The 16,613-nt window shown below is 40.5% G+C and overlaps 1 protein-coding gene across 1 annotated transcript in view; it reads right to left on the bottom strand.

The window, feature by feature from the left end:
- rspo4 (R-spondin 4) overlaps positions 1 to 16,613 on the bottom strand; it is a 51,993-nt gene that overhangs the window by 10,953 nt on the left and 24,427 nt on the right. Inside the window, exon 4 of the mRNA XM_084745950.1 lies at positions 14,998 to 15,204. Coding sequence (XP_084602076.1) covers positions 14,998 to 15,204 — 207 coding nt within the window. The remainder of the gene's footprint in view (positions 1 to 14,997; positions 15,205 to 16,613) is intronic.

Raw genomic sequence — 16,613 nt, 5'->3', positions numbered from 1 at the left:
GAACTGTAGCCTGTTCCCTGTTGTCAAACTGGCATCTGTTGACCTCGGAGGCGGTTTCAGTCTTGGCCTGGTCTTGGTCTTGGTCTAGGCTGAGATTTAGTCAGAGATGACTGAACTCCAGCAGCCTCACACTCAAGCTAACGTTAACTCTGGGCTAAGAGCTAACCTTGAAATAACTTTTCATACACATATTGCTAAGCCAGGATTAAGCTAAGCGCAGAGCTGATCTAAATGATTCACACTGCACTTCTACTAGCCCTGAGTTACATGTTTGTTTGGACATCAACTGATGTGTCCCATGACTACTCCTTTCTTTTGGCCCTTTTTCCACACTGACACTTTTTAGCCCCGAGTTTAGCTGATTTTCAGGGGATAACCCCTCAGACTCAGGGCTGACCCTGGTCTGGAGCAGGGCCAGCAAGCCCCAGGCCAAAGCTGGGGTTAACCCACTTTGGAATGCTCCAGGATTGTGCAAGTGTGAAAGCTTTCTTAGCCTGGGGTCAAACGCAGTGTGAAAAGCCCTCATCAGGAGTAACAGTTACTGTTGTCTGGAGGCTCACGGATTCTTACTGCTCTCCTTTTGGGATCCTTTCTGGTCAGAAAGGATGGGGAGCCAGAGATCATGATGGATTTGTACGTTTATTTGTTTTACCACCTGCTACGCAGCAGCTTTTCAGCATTTTCTCCTGTCTCCCATTGAATGAAACTGTGAGTTTTCCTACAAAAGGGGGTGTGGCTTTGCCGACTTGGGCTGGATGACATGTTGGCGGTCTGCTGCAAACTCAAGAATACCAACAAGCTGATTTTTTTGTCATTGTCAGGCCGGATACTGGTATATAGGAGTCATATAGCACAATACATATGTGATAAAAACACTACAATTTTCCTCTTGTTCACCCAACAAACAAACGTTCGCTCAGCAGTGGTGGTGGAGCTGCCCCAAGTCTACCTTTTGAACCCCAGCTGCCCCAAATTTACCCCATATATCACAAATACGGTCACACACGAACAGGAATGTCACCTTCAAAGCGTGCAAATATCAACCAACTCAGACGTTCTCTCATACTTTACATGAAAGGCTCGAAGAACCACAGCAGGTGCAGCAGGAGCAGGTCTCTGTAATTACGGTAAGCGGTGCACCTGTTATCACTTTATGAGCAAGTCAAACAAGTCTTAACGAGGTCTTCACGAGGATCGCCGTGCAGCTTCAGCTCTCTGGCACATGAGACAACAGCTGACGGGGATGTCGTGCAGAATAACTATCCGAGGACAGAAGACGCCTGCGAGTTGCAAAGCGAGCACAGAAGCGGAACAATGAGGCATCTTTGATACATTCAGGACTTCAAAACAGTGTATACAAGCACCACCTGTGGAGCATGCTGAACCTCTAAATTGTTGACGATCTGATAAAAAAAATCATGAAAGTACATTGAAATGGACTGAATCCAGCCAAATTGAATCAGTCACACTAACACAGAACCTCATGAAAATGCCCGAGATCCACCTAAAACATGCTTTTCTCATTTTTTTTTGCCCACAACTTTGAGGGGAGCCTCTGAAAGGGGAAAAAAAACAGAAAAATATCTCATTACTATCTTTCACTTAGGCCTGCCTCTCAAGAAGACATTCAAGAAGTGAAAGTGAGAAAAAAATAGATGTGTGCAGCGGGCTCCTTGTTCTCTAATGAATACCTGTTGTCCAGGGTTTAAGTTGCCCCGAGGCTACGTCTGCACCAGGATCGCTATGCGTTAACTTAATGCATATGATACTTGGGAAAATGTAATGTAGCTCTCTCTGTCTGTGATGTGTTACACTATAAGCTCTACCCAGATCCATGTGTGGCTGGATGAGAGGGCCACTGAGTTCTGCTCTGTACAGGCCGCATATTAAAGCGGCAGCAGCTGAAAAGGTGCAATCTAAAGTAACTCCCTTTCTGTCAGGTGGGATTTATCTGACTGGTCGGTGGATATAAACTTGTTCTTTACAATGTAATGCAGTCGCATATAATAAAACGCTCAATTTTCAAAGACATTGAGTTGTAAATTGAAGCATGCTGGGTAGGGGTAGAGCAGTGGAGCATTAAACATGTTCAAATAGCCAGAACATGTTTTAAATGTGTACTGATGCTTAAATGTTTAAATTACATGATAAAGACATGGGAAAAGAATGGCATGAACTGATGATCTTCAGCTAGTTTGTCACCTGAAAGTGTTAGCCAATAGTTATTAAACTAGAATTACCATTGTTTTTGTACGCCACCAACCAGTTAAGTTGCAGTTTACATCCATGTCTGGCCAGATAATATATGTACTGAAGACTTAAAAGGAATTTAATAAAGGTTATCAGGTGTTGTTTTTTTTGTTTTTTTGCAAAATGGTAATTATCACTCTATTGATGTGTGATTCTAGTGAATAACTTATAGTGAGAAACATGTTGTCCTCACTTAGAGAGTACAGGGGACTGATAGAGAGCTGAACATTATGATGTCACAGTGAACTTGACCTTTGACCTTTTGGATGCAAACTGTCATCACTACATCACTGCATCCTATTAGACATTTGTGTGAAATTTTGTCATGATTAGCGTATGAATTCTTGAGTTGTGGCCAAAAACGTGTTTGTGACGTGGTACACTTTGTGTACCATCCTTGTCCACTGGATTCCTAGTAAAAAAAAAACAAAAAAGAAAAACAGAGAACCTGGTTCTGAAGATTGTAACGCCATTACAGTTTGGAGTCAGTGTGATTACAACAGATGGAAGCTTTTGTAGCTCTTACATGCAGCTGATGTCTCATGTCTGGTGTGACTTCAGTGTAAGCCAATGGAAAAACTATATACATAAAGGTAAACACTAGAGGTACTAATGGAAGACATTTTCACTTCCTGCATTAATGCAAAATGTGACTGCACAATAAGAGGAGAGCTATGGTTTTTAAACTAATTATTATCACATTTTGGCCTTATTTGACAGTAAAGACTGATGAGAAACATGGGGTAATGACGTGCAATGAGAGTCCCCAGTCAGATTGGATCCCAGCATCACAGTTACAGCAGTTCAAGATGCATATGCTGGCCCACCAGCACACCGCAGGCCATGCTTTGGTTTGTGCCTTTACAGCTAAATCATATAATTTTTTTTGTGGGGCTCAGACCAGAAAATGAGCTCATATCCCCATAAAAATACAATCTGGTAAATATCACAGTGTCCCCTTCATAAATACTCCTGATAAAGTCACACGTGGTCTCTATTCATCTGTAATGGAGCTGCTCCAGAAAGTGTCGCTTGTTAGCATCACACAAAGAAAAAATGCTTCTCTTGTGTTTGCAGCTGTGAGGAACATTCTTGTAAACAAATTACCCTAAATGTATGCATGATGACAGGGACAGGCCATATGATGCAATGCAATGTAGTCCCACTGTCCTGTAGTGAATATAAGGTTTAAAATTGTACAGTTTATTCCGATAATGATCTCTTGTGTCAGTGCATCATGTTCAAAGTCTGTGTCCAAGAGGACATCAACCAAAAATGCTTCTTAGAGCGGTGAGCAGAAGGTCATCTGGTCCTTTTAGAGCTGTAAGCAAGAACCTCCACTGGAAGCTGTCAAGCCTCTGAAGGAGGACTCCAGAATAAACAGACAGGTGAAGGATTGTTGTGTTGCAGCGGCAGAAAACAGTTCATTTGGGTGTATTGTAGAGCCATGTTTGACAGCTTTTTCGGCCTGTTTTACGAAGTGACAAAATTTGAAAACGTGACGGTACTTGTTTCTTCTGGACATGACAGGGACAGAATAAACTCTTACAAGTTTTGTAGTCTGCTGTTAAAAGCAAAAGAAGAAGAAGAACGCCCAGCGACACTGAACAACAACAACTACAGGCGTAAGATGGTGAGTCTGCAGTGGCAGCTTGACTCATTGAAAAGAAAAACAGTCAACTGAGCTGTGTATGGAATAGGGTTGGGCAATAAAATTTTGCAACAGGCCATTGTCAGCCCATGGACAACAATATATCTCCCCTCCCACCCTTTCCTGTCCTCTTGAGTTTCCACTAAACAAAATAAATGCACAAGGTGTCAAGATATTAGACATTCTCACACCTATGTTCCTAGAAACAGAAAAATACAACTGTACGCCTTCTAAATCCAAGTTTCTCCATTTTAGCAAACTAAGATGAGCTTAATTGGCTTGTAAACTCACTGTAAAACACACGTCATTCAACACTTGTTATAATTAATTATAAATATTATAATTGGTATCCACCACTAAACTTCTAACCCACTGTAACGTCACACATTGGTTTGTGGACTACCATTTTGAAACTTTAAGTTTGGCATTATGGGAGCAGCAATCTTGTTTTTTGTAATCAAAGCATGTGAGTTAGGGACAAGACTGTAGAGCTTGAGGTTGATGTGTTGGGACTTGCTTGCGTGCTTGGTTTTGTCTTGTCAATTCAGCAGGAAAAAATGTCTGCCTGCCTGGCCACAAAGTTTCTCATATTACAGCTAAACAGTCCACTATGTTTCTGAAAACATTTTAGGTAAGAAATAGGAAATGTAGTAACAGAATATAAATCCATATTTTATCAACACTGTCTAGGTTAATAGTTTGATTTCAATCTTTTTGTATTACAGCTAAACAGTTCACTGAAACATGTTTCTATAAACATTTTAGGCGAGATATATGCAATGCAGTAACAGAATCCTGTTCCATATTTGATCAGCAGTGTCTGGTTTGGCAGTTTGATCTGAGTTTTGTGCATGTGTCCTGTGTGTTGGACTTAGAATGACAGGGCAACCACGCCTTAAAGAATATCCTGATTTATTGTCTCTCTATTTACTCTAAATGTGACCATAATTTACAAAAAAAGAAGGTTTAATGCTGGTGACTGAGACCATAAACTCATTAGGAAAACTAGTGAGAAGTAGAGTCAGTTTTGCCATAAGGGTACATACAACTGGACCTCATTCTGCAACCAGTGCAGTTGCCCTCTGCTGGCCATTAGAAAGAATGCAGGGTTTTCAGACATAAAATTACCCCAACGGAGCAATCTGCCTCCACCTCATTTTGTAATTCTCATACAGACAGGAGACTGTATTATGCTTATAACTGGATTCATTAATTAATTAATGCAGTTAACTTTCAAAAATAATAAATCTGCAGACCATTTAATTGCCAGCTATGTTTCATATTGTAGTACAGCGAGAAAGAGACTGAAATTTGTTTCCCCTTCTATTCATTCAATCAGGAATATATTCCGAATCAAATCAGACAAAGATTCCTACCCCTGAATGTAACACGTGCATCATATTTACTTCTAAACAAGACTACTTGTTGAGTTTTGGTGAGGATTGCTGAACTTGAGCAACTGCAGATGGATACAATCCGACTGTCCGGCATCCTCTGGCTTAAAAGCTTAAAAGTGGGATGCATTCAAATTGCATCAATAATAGTTTTATCATGGCATTGTGATCACCAAGAGGTTCCCACCCCTAATTGTGACTCAGTAAAACAAATGTTTGAAGACATAAATTTATCAAGAAAATCACAAGGAAATTTGCAAAGATTAAAGAAAGGATTATGTGACACAATATATATTTTTCCACTTGTTGTAGAGAATGCTGTAGAAATATGTGGTGCCAGCGCCATTACTACACAAGCCTTGTCAATGCCAACACGCACTTTGGTGGTGATCCACACTTTTGCCTCACAATATGTGAATTTGATGACTGGACTTGGCAGAAGTCTGCCGAAATTGCATTCAGTGCCATTTGCAATGTCTGTATGTGTATCTTATAAAAAATAGGGTTGTTTTTTTTCCACATTTCACAAGTGAGTTCACACCTCCTGTAGAATATTAGTTAGCAGTGACTGAGTACAAAGTCAAAGACTCCATGTTCCAAGTGGACAGCCTGTTCTGTTCTGTTTTATTTTCAGCCTCATATTGTGTTTTGAACTTGTTTTTGGCTAGCTAGCCGTAGCGTGCAGAACCATGAGTGTGCTGTGGGACCGTACCAAGCCTGTGCTTGATTTTTATTACATTTAGTACATTAAACACTGAAGTACAGCTGCAGTATTCTCCTCCCAAGAGGAATCACTTGTACGAATTAAGCTCTGCTTTCTTTTTCAGCATCCAGAGAGCAAAAGTAATGACCAGGCAACAAGCCACCAGGGACTTCAGTTTCGTATTGGGACTTACATGCATCCATTTCTTCTTCACAGAATTCAAAAAGACAAAAACACTGCAGCGCTAATGGAATAATAATGAAGGATGGACGTTTGACAGGGGGCTCAGCCACAGTTGTTTTAGCCTGTTGTAATATAGATTCAAGACAGATGCATGCTGCTGGACTTCCACCACTGTTTTTATCCACTTCACTTTTGTGTTGCACTGCATCATAAAATGCTGGCTATGCAACTCCTTTCAGTTTTATAGAGGGGGAAATGCATTATGTCCTAAATAAGAGCTGCACTGCCGCTCTCTTTCTTTAAAAGGGGGATGAATAAAACAGTCCGACTATCAGAGATTATCACGTCCATAAATACAACTAATAAGCTTTCACACTAACTCCAAACATGTGTCTTTCACCATAAAAGTCATTCTACAAATATATATGCAGCCCAAACTGAGGAAAAGACTGGTTTATCAACATGTGGACACAGTATGGATAATTACACAGCTTGTGAGTTGTTATTTTTCTACAGTTTTGCTCACTAAATTTACATCTACACATCTGAGGTGTACTTAAGCTCAATGGATAAATGGATTTGGGCTCTTATTTTCTGGTTTGGTTGCTTTTTTATGAGCTGAACAGACAGAATCAGGCACAAAATACCTTCTTTTGACTTCTAAGGACTTGTGTTTCAATGATAGTCAATGAAATGCCCTCAGAACCCACACTTCCCCAGGTATGAAGTCTTTTTACCCCACTGTGAGAAGGTCATTATGCCCTTGTTGAGTTACCATCCCTCACCCATCGCCTACAACATCCTGATTGTTATTAGGCATGATATGTCATCAGCTATCCCCCCGTGGGAAATGAACACAATGTTAAGTAATGTGAGATGTCCTCAGACAAAATAAGATCGAGCTGGCGCCTGGTCTTTGTGATTCAGTGAGTTGAAATGCTGTAAAATAAAGTCCTTGAGCTGACAGCTTTATATTTTTTACAATGTTTACTGTAATTGTTGAAACTGTAGGACTGCATCGAATCAAAGAAAACAGGGACAAAAGTGTTCTGGCAGGATTTAGGAAACATCAAGGATGTGGACTAAGTAGATGCCTTCTATTTATTTAACACTTTCCACTTGCTTCGCCCCCATTTTCCTCTTTGGTGAGCGGACAATGTCACCGCACCAATATGGACAGCCGCCTGAGACTTTGGATTGGTTCGGCAATGCTGAGAGACTGTCCTCTGTCTCTGTTTAACGAAGCATTTAGAGACTGACTTGTAAGTCTAGCTTCTAATATGTTATATAATATAAAGCATAGGACTACATCATTACATTAATCAGGTTGCATGTGAACAGATTAGATTAGAATTAGCCGTGTAATCAGTATAGTAGGAATACTGTCTTTTTTGGAATAAAGGCAAAATGTGGACTATTTTGTGCATGCAAACAAAGTCAATGTTGGACAGACATCTTGACAGACAACGGTAGGGCCATGTGTTTTTAAGTATTTAAAGATTGCATGTCTCCTTTTCAAATGCCTCACAGTGGTTTGATCCACTGCTTACCTATAGCCACAGGTCTCTTTTTACTGCCAAAATATTTAATATATAAATTAAGCAAGGAGCGACAAATCTGCCCGATCATTCAGACCATCAAGGGGAACGTGAGAAGTATACACTGTAATCTTAGTCAGCACTCCTCTGGCAGCAGCACAGCATCTCTCTTTCTCCCCTCGCACCGTGTGCCTCAGACAGGAGACTGACAGCTTTTGCTATGCTTTTGGGGACACTGTGTCTGTCGATTTGCAACAACAGGCAACAGAAGAACGGGGGGGACAACACAGGATTGTACTCTGTAGTGATGAGAAGAAACAACCAGTGTGACTTGGTTTGTTCAGTTTCATTTTAGCCCAGTTAGAGTTTGACTGAAATGTCTCAACAACAATGAGATGTGTTGTCATGGAATTTGCTTCAGATATTCATGCCCCCCTGAGGATGAATTGTAATCACTTTGGTGACCCATTAACTTTTCTTCTAGCGCCATCATTAAGTCAAAGTTTCTGTTTGTCCAGTACCTTGGTTCATGATCAAATACCTGCAAAACTAAAGACATTCCTATCAGACTCAGATGTACACACTAAACTAACATGTTAGCTCAAAGCAACACTGTGCTTAAGTGTGTCCTCACAAAGATGCCAGCATAGCTGCAGACTCTCAATTCTTCTTTAACCTATATTTATCCAGGGTTACCTCCTCAGTTGTAATGCCAAAGAGATAAATACCGCTCTTTCATTTGACCCACCAGATTTATGTTCTTGGTCCAGGAGTTTAACTGTCAACCTTCCAGTAATAAGCATGCTTCTCTAACCGAAACCAAAATAGCCAGGAGAGCATCTACTAAATCTTCACCTTTGAACACTTGACTGGGACTTGAACCTGTGATTCTCTGCCTTACAGCTGGCCCACCACTCTTTAAAAGTTACTGTCGATAAGATAACATGGGTACTAATGGAAATACGTTTGTGTTGCCAAGTCATTGCCTGACAGCTTAACATCTTAACTGCGTATGTCAGATGTTGCTAAATTGCCAGGAAAACAAGCAACAAAGGCCTCTGTTAGCCTAAAACAGTCTGCTGCCATCGGTGAGGAGACGGAGAGAAAAGTGGAGGAGGGGGAGAGTGGATGGGAGATGAGACCATGTCCTTCCTCCTCATCTGAAAACAATAAGACAACAAGAGAGCAGGAATTAAAAGACTAGAGCCGTCTAATCTGGAACAACAGAGGAATGTCAGGGAGATGCCACAGCACCCTTTTATCCCAGATGTGTGCTATTAGGTCCACGGGCCCGATCACTGCGCCAGACTCTGCTGGATCGTATTTCTTCCTCCGCTAATGCCACCGGACATACGATCTGACAATGATAATGATAATTACTTCAAATGACATGTCTTCCATTGTGGAAGAAGTGGAAAACACACAGGCATGCACACACACACTGAAACAAGACAATATTTGCAGAGCTTTAAAGAGAAATTACTGTTGGCTTTCTCACCAATTTGGAAAAAGTTAACAACAGCGCTCTGTACATTCCTCCGCACTGTTTAAATGTTTCACAGCTTCTTGCGCTGTTTGAGTAAGAGGAAGAAAATACGGAACAATCAAGAGGTCAGAACAACAACTTGGTTTTTGGAGGGAAAACAGAAACCGCCGCCAAGTTTGGTTTTTAATGTTTCATCATTAATTTAATGTTAAAAACAAGAGCCAGACACTGTCGCCAATACAATAGTCCTATTGCTGATGAGGGGCTGAGAATAAAGGACGAGATTATCTGTGTTTTTGTTCTTTTTAAACCAGTATTGACAGCATTTCCACAACGCTGAGCTTTCAAAATATTCTTTTTACAGTCAGAGTCTATTTTCAGGTCCTTTTAGACCGTCAAAAACAGAGAACACATGATGAGCATTACGCCCGAGACGTGATTACTCCTTACACCAAATCTGAGAGGCTGGATATCCTTGGATGGAAGCAACATAAAAGCATACAGCTCTGATGAAGATGAGGAGGTGTGACGTTTCAAGATGTTATCTCTCAGTGGAGCAGCCAACGTAAAGAAATACAAGTCCTTTTTTAGCCATGGGGAGCTGAGCCAGGTGGACCTACAAGAGTCTGTTATCGTTCTTCTCATCTTCATACTTTCTCTTCTGGCTCCAACTGTAATGTTTTTTTTCAGTCCTGACAGGATGTATCTTTGGGGATGTTTGCATATGATTAAACTCCAGTAATGAACAACCCAAATCTAAAAAACAAAATGTGAATAATTTCAGAATGCCATGGTTTGCAAAAACTTTTCAATCTATATTCCATTAAATGCAGTACAAAGACAAAATACTTAGTGTTCAAGCTGATTAACTTTATTGCTATTTTGTAAATATACACTTGTTCTGAATTCGATGCCACCACGTTCTAAAAGGTTGTGACATTTACCACTGTGATACATCAGCTTTTCTTTTATGAAAACTCAGTAAGTGTTCTTGTTTGATATACGACTTCAGCTGCTCAACAGTCTGGGGTCTCTGTTGTCGTATTTTGTGCTTCATAATGCACCACACATTTTCAACAGACAGGTCTGGACTGCAGGCAGGTCACTCTAGTACCTGAACTCTTTTACTACAAAGCCACGCTGTCTTACTGAAATAAGCAGGGACGTCTCTGAAAAAGACATTGTTTGGATGGCAGCATGTGTACCTTTCAGCATTAATGGTGCCTGCGCAGATGTGACAGTTACCCATCATGCCACGGGCACTAACACACCTTCATACCATCATAGATGCTGACTTTTGAACTTTGCGCTGGTAACAAGCTGGACGGTCCTTTATCTCTTTTGCAAAATGTCCCTGATGCCTGCACACTTTCCCACTTTCCCCTCACCCATAGAAGTCTGCAGTGTTTCTGGCTGTTGTTGATATGTGTCTTTCTCTTTGCATGGTAGAGTCTTAACTTGCATTTGTAGAAGCAGCGACAAACTGTGTTTACTGACAAAAGTTTTCCAAGTTTTCTATAGATCCTGAAATCCCTAAATTCCTCCAGGTTTGTGTCAAGAAATGTTGTTCTTCAACTATTAGCTTGTGCAGTTTTTCACAAACTGGTGGCAAACCTCAACCCATCCGTACTTGTGAACGACTTTGAAAGTCTTTTGAGTGATGCCTCTTTAAAACCCCACCATGATACTGTCACCTGTTACCAATTCACCTGTGGAACGTTCCAAACAGGTGTTTTTGTAGCATTCCACAACTTTCCCAGTCTTTTGTTGCTCCTGTCCCAACTTTTTTTGAAACTTGTTGCATGCATCAAATTCAGAATGAGTGTATATTTACAAAAAATAATATAGGTGATCAGTTTGATCATTAATTATATATGTAAATAGAAAATTGTACATTTTCTCATTTTAAAATACAAGTAAATAGTGTGATTGGTGTCCTCTAACTCAACTGTTCTTGTGAGTAATGCTGCTTTTCAAAATTATTATCACTTTTTCCAAAACCTTCTGTCACAAACATCTCTTTCGCAGAAATCGCCCCATGTGGGATTTCTTGCTTTTTCATTTTAATAAAACAGATAAACATTTTGAAAGTGGTTTCCTCCCTACAGCCTTTCTCTTGTTCCACCGCATGCCGTCATCGCAAACTCTGGGTCGTACCGTGTTTGTGTTATGTTTCATTTGCCATAAACAAAAGCTCTTAGACAGCGTTTTGGTGATTCAGACACAAAATGACAACACAAACAGGTGAACTCTACATTTCCTGAACGTTCCCCGCCAGTGGCGGCACTGACAATAACGGATGAGCAGTCGTGAGTCTGTTTACAGCACGATGACAGGATCCAAGATCCGATGTTTCCGTCCACCCGACAAAAACAATCAGTCGTTTCACCAAGTGACGTGTTTAAGTCTGCAGTAATTGTGATGGGAGCAGAGGAGGAAGTCAGGTGACGTTACTGAACGTGGGACAGATGGATGAGAAGACAAAAAGTTGGACTTTGACACAGGAGACTGCTGTTTGTTTCCCTTTTTCCTATCCAGAGTCAATTTTAGTTTATTTAAACTGTGACCACAGTCGTTCCCTAACGTCAGCCATTGGTGATTATTTTAACCATGACGACGAAGATGGCCTAACCTTAACGAAGTAATCATTTTAACTCAAAAACCTGATGTATCCCCAAACCTTAAACAAAACACTGTCACATTACAAAACTGATTTGTCTTTAAACAACAGTTTTGGAAGGTAAGAGAGAAATGATGTCATTCTGTCAGTAAGGGTACCAGATCCGGGGCGCATTCAGCCAAGACTAAAAAAAAAAAAAAAAAAAAAGATTTACTTAAAGAGATAGTTCACTCAAAATTGAAAATTCAGTCATTATTTACTCACCCTCATGCTGATTGAAGGTCAGGTTTATTTTGTTAGTTTGTAAAACACTGCTGGAGAATCTCCCAAACAGTGGAAGTGAATGGTGACCACGGTTTTCAAATGTAAAAAAAACAACTGGAGAAAAAATATAAAATGCACTAAAAACATGGTGTAAATTTTTTAATCAACTTGGCTTTAGAAGACTTGGATTACACCAGACGAGCAGGATGGGGGCATTTTATGTTTTTTCACCATTCACTGCCTTTGTTTGGGAGATTGTTTTCCTGTGTTTTGTGGACTAAATCAGCATGAGGGTGAGTAGATAATGACTGATGATGATGATTTTTGGGTGAACTATCCTTTTAAACGTAAACGGTGGTGCATTGGACAGACTGTTGTGTACACAAGCTCTCTGACTTTTTAATACCACAAGGTACACATTTTACTGCATTAAAATAGACAAAGTAAACACAATTTTAGGAATTCTTTTTAAAAATATTTTTTAGGGTGTGTTAAAACACCATACCACAATAGTAACAGTATATAAACCTAAATACACAATATTAAAAAATGTCATAGTGGGAATCCATAATGGTAAAGTGTTACTTCAAGGCAACATTTACATTTTAACAGTCTTCCATTACTTAATTATCAAATAAACAACAATTAAAAAAAAATAAACTTTACTCATCTATCAATGTGAATCTAATTTTTTCCAGATTGCAAAAAGATATTTTCAGACCGTTTTTGTGGTGAGAGAGAGGATGGAGCTGCACCATGTGAGGACGGCCACAACAAAGGGATTCAACGTGACCTCTGCAGAGTCATGTGACAAATCAAGACACTGCCTTTAGTTTCCTTAGAATCCTGTATTGCACCATAATTGAGGATGTTCAAGGCCAAAAAAAGAAAGTATATTACCTAGAGGCAACACTGAACCACAGAGGGATATACGCGTCGGTGCTGTTTGGTAACACCACTGACACACTCACCAAACGAGAGAGAATATACCTCAAAGCCTGCTGCACACGTGCGGACCATTCGGATTGAAAGCGGCCCAGAAAACGCTTTTATGTGTTGTCAAAGATGTTTCAGAAAGGAGACGGCACACTTAAGAGTAATTTCCTGTATCTGTCATGTGGGTTTTTGTCGCTGCCCCGCCCCTTTAGGAGACCAGAAGAAGGTCCCGAGTCTACTCAATACAATGCAATTCTTTAGCACACAGTCACCGAAGTCGGGCAAAAATGAACTTTGTTAGAGACCTGTCTCCACCTCAGCAACATATCTGGAAACAGATTTGCTGCAAAACAATTTCACACAACATTCACAACACTTCCGACCGGGCCCAATGAGGAAATAAGAGTTGTATACGATTTCATAACGTTGCAGCAGCTTGTAACACGTCATCTTGTGTTATATTCATCTTTGTTGTTGTACTAAACAACATATTTTGTTGTTTAATTTGGAGCACTTTGGATATTTCATAATGAAGGCGAAGAGCAGTGGGGGTTTATTGTGGAAACCCTGATTTATGGAAGAACTACTTGTTTTAATATTGTGCTAAATTTGACATGTGCTGGAGTTTGACTGCTTTGGTCGCAATACAGCAGTAATCAAGGGCAGCTGGGCGAGAGAGCGGCTAATTCTGAAAACCGACGTGAGAGTGAAGCTTCCACAAAAAATTACTGGCAGCCAGAACTTCATCAAACAGTTTACTGAAAATAAGCTTGATGTGTTGAAGTAAACTGAGACCATTATTCTGCTGTTTGCTTATATTTCATGTGCCTTGCTGTACAGTATGTCTGTAACCTATCAAATAAGTGATGGAATATAAGAAACTTCAGCTTTCATCAAAGACAAGAGTGTATTCAGGTTCATTAGGTCGACATTAGAGAAGTTCCTGCTGACTAATTTCCCTTAATGCAACTTTTAATTTAGACTAGTCGACCAGTCTAACAGTAAGAAAACACTCAGAAAACAGGTAAAATTGAGCACAATTAATTAATCATGTTAAAAATACTGCGTGTAAGAGCCATTTGAAGCTGTTCATCATGTCCTCCAATAACCAGATCGTATTACAAATGTTGCATTATCCTAAAATATCAGCTAACTAAATTCACTTTTCAGACCGAACAGGATCACAGTTTCTGTGAGGAGACAATATTGTTTAACCGGAGCTGACGTTCGCTGCCAGATTGCCACAAAGTAAGGCTAACGGCAGCAGCAGACTGCTGTGTTTGCAGGTTAATGTCCATGTCTGTGCTGAACTTGGTCGGACATTTTTTTGCCTGTAATTGTAATTGAATACAGTTACCTGTTGTGTATCCAGATTACATAATCCCATTACATGTATTCTGTTACTCCCCAAGATTGCTGCCTAGATGCTGGCAGCTGCATAACAGCTTAGAGGCAAAAGTTACGTGGCACTGTGCATGACTGAAATATTGAGAGTAATAGTAATATATTAATCGTGGACATCCCTAGTTGGCATCAGCCATGAAACCTTCAGATGTATCTGCATCAAAACAACAAACATGACGAACAGCAAGGAAGCTTCCCTCTCCTTCCACACCACTGCTCCTGAGAAGAGAAAACTGTTAACATCAGCCCACAAGTGCTAATTAGAAGTAGCACACATTGGAATTTTTTTTATAGGATCCAAAATCTCCCCACTTGGCATTATAAACTACACAGGTGTGTCAAAACAGTACACAACAACAGAGCAACGACGCACACGGGAATCAGCAGATGTTAGCAGTCCAACGTAATAAAGAATTAATCAACTAAATGGTCAGTTGTACCTGGCTGTGCTCATTAGAAACATGCAGCTGTCTACTGCAGTTTGTTTGTGGTTGATTTACAATTTATAGACAGTATAATCACAACGGCTTATTGCACCTGCATCTCCCTCCACCTCCCCCCTTCTTACCTGTAGGACACTTTTTCTTCATCCTGCACCTCTGCGTCTCGGTGTGGGACGGGCAAAGCGACGCCGCTTTCTCTTCAGGCGTTCTGCCGGACTGCCCGCCCCCCCGGGTCCTGGTCTGCTTCCCCCACCTGAAGCCGCAGTTGATGCCGTCACGGAGACAGACGCTCCAGTCGCTCCACTCTCCCAGCGGGGCCAGGAGACAGTCCTCTAAGAGAGAAGACGATTAGAAAGAGAAGAGACAAATTGATTAAAGATATCTTAATGTCAGAAACAAAAGAAAACATGGACGGAAGCCAAATATTCAACTGGTTTCACATGTGATGAATCCAGGGAGCCTTAAAGGGATAGTTCAGATTATCTGAAGTATGGTTGTATGAGGTACTTCATAGTCAGTGTATAACCTACAGTAGATGGCGGTGGACACGCCCCCAGTTTGGAGAAACAGCAGGAGTACTGGTGTAGGAAGCTAAGCTGTGGATCAGCAACAGAATGTATTTTAGCCACGTAAAAAACTCAGTATCAATTTATGCGTACGCTATATTTAGAATATTTTCACCACTTTACCTAGTTGTCAGACTTTTCCAAAGGAAAACCACTTTTATATCAGCCAAATATCGCTCCCTCCAAACCAACCAGACTCCAGTGGCAAAATCAGTCATTTTACCTTGCAAAACACACAAGGTTGTTGGTCTACCACTGCCTCGATCAGTCAGTTTGTTTGATATGACATGATATATGGCTCATATAACAGTGGTTTTTCATCAGAAGAGGATGTCTGATGGCAAGGTAAAGCAGTGGAAAAACCCTGATATACCCAATGGGACCTAACTTCTAAATAAAATATGAATGATTGTCCTGTTAATCCTGTTTGAAATGTGCCATGAATTACACATAAGACGTTTGTCAATTTAATAGATGATTCTGACGGTTAGTGATGTCACAGTTTGTTATAGTACCATTCAGTTTTGTGTGAAACAGCTCAGTGAACTACATCTCCCACCTCGAAACATATGACACCAACACCACCAACATGGCTGTCCCTTGTAGCATTAGTCTACCGGAAGTATGTTATCCAGCGACTCCTGGTCCTTTTATCAGCCAGGAAGTGAAAGAACGAATAAGACCCGCTCCTGTGTGACTACATCCTGTTACAAAAATACATGGATATTGTAGCTTCAGCAGCTAGTGTTAGCATGACGTCACTTATGTGACTTTCTGGTGTGTAGTCTTTCTAATTATGTATCTTCACAGTCTGATTCTTGCCTCTGAAGAGTAATAGGACAAACAGTGACTTTTTTGACTTAGTTACATAAAATTATCTTTTAAATTGAGAAAATCACGTGTAATTTGTGACACAGTTCAAACATGAATAAAAAAAATATTTGTCTCTTGTCATTTTTTCCAAAGATAGGTCCCACAATGGTTCACGAGAAGGGAAGGGACTTCACCTCTTAAAATGGCTAAAATGCATTTTGCTGCTGACCCTGTCCACAGAAGCACATTACTTATCTTCCTACACAGGTACTCCTGCTTCTCCAAACTGGTAGGTAATACACCCCAGGTGAGGGGAGACGGGCTGTCTTGGATGCCCCTGTGGTAGAGAAAATGTGATTTAG

This window comes from Lutjanus erythropterus, chromosome 2, assembly GCF_056507025.1.
Source record: "Lutjanus erythropterus isolate fLutEry1 chromosome 2, fLutEry1.hap2, whole genome shotgun sequence".
Classification (NCBI taxonomy): Eukaryota; Metazoa; Chordata; class Actinopteri; order Lutjaniformes; family Lutjanidae; genus Lutjanus; species Lutjanus erythropterus.
This window is presented reverse-complemented; position numbering and strand designations above follow the sequence as displayed.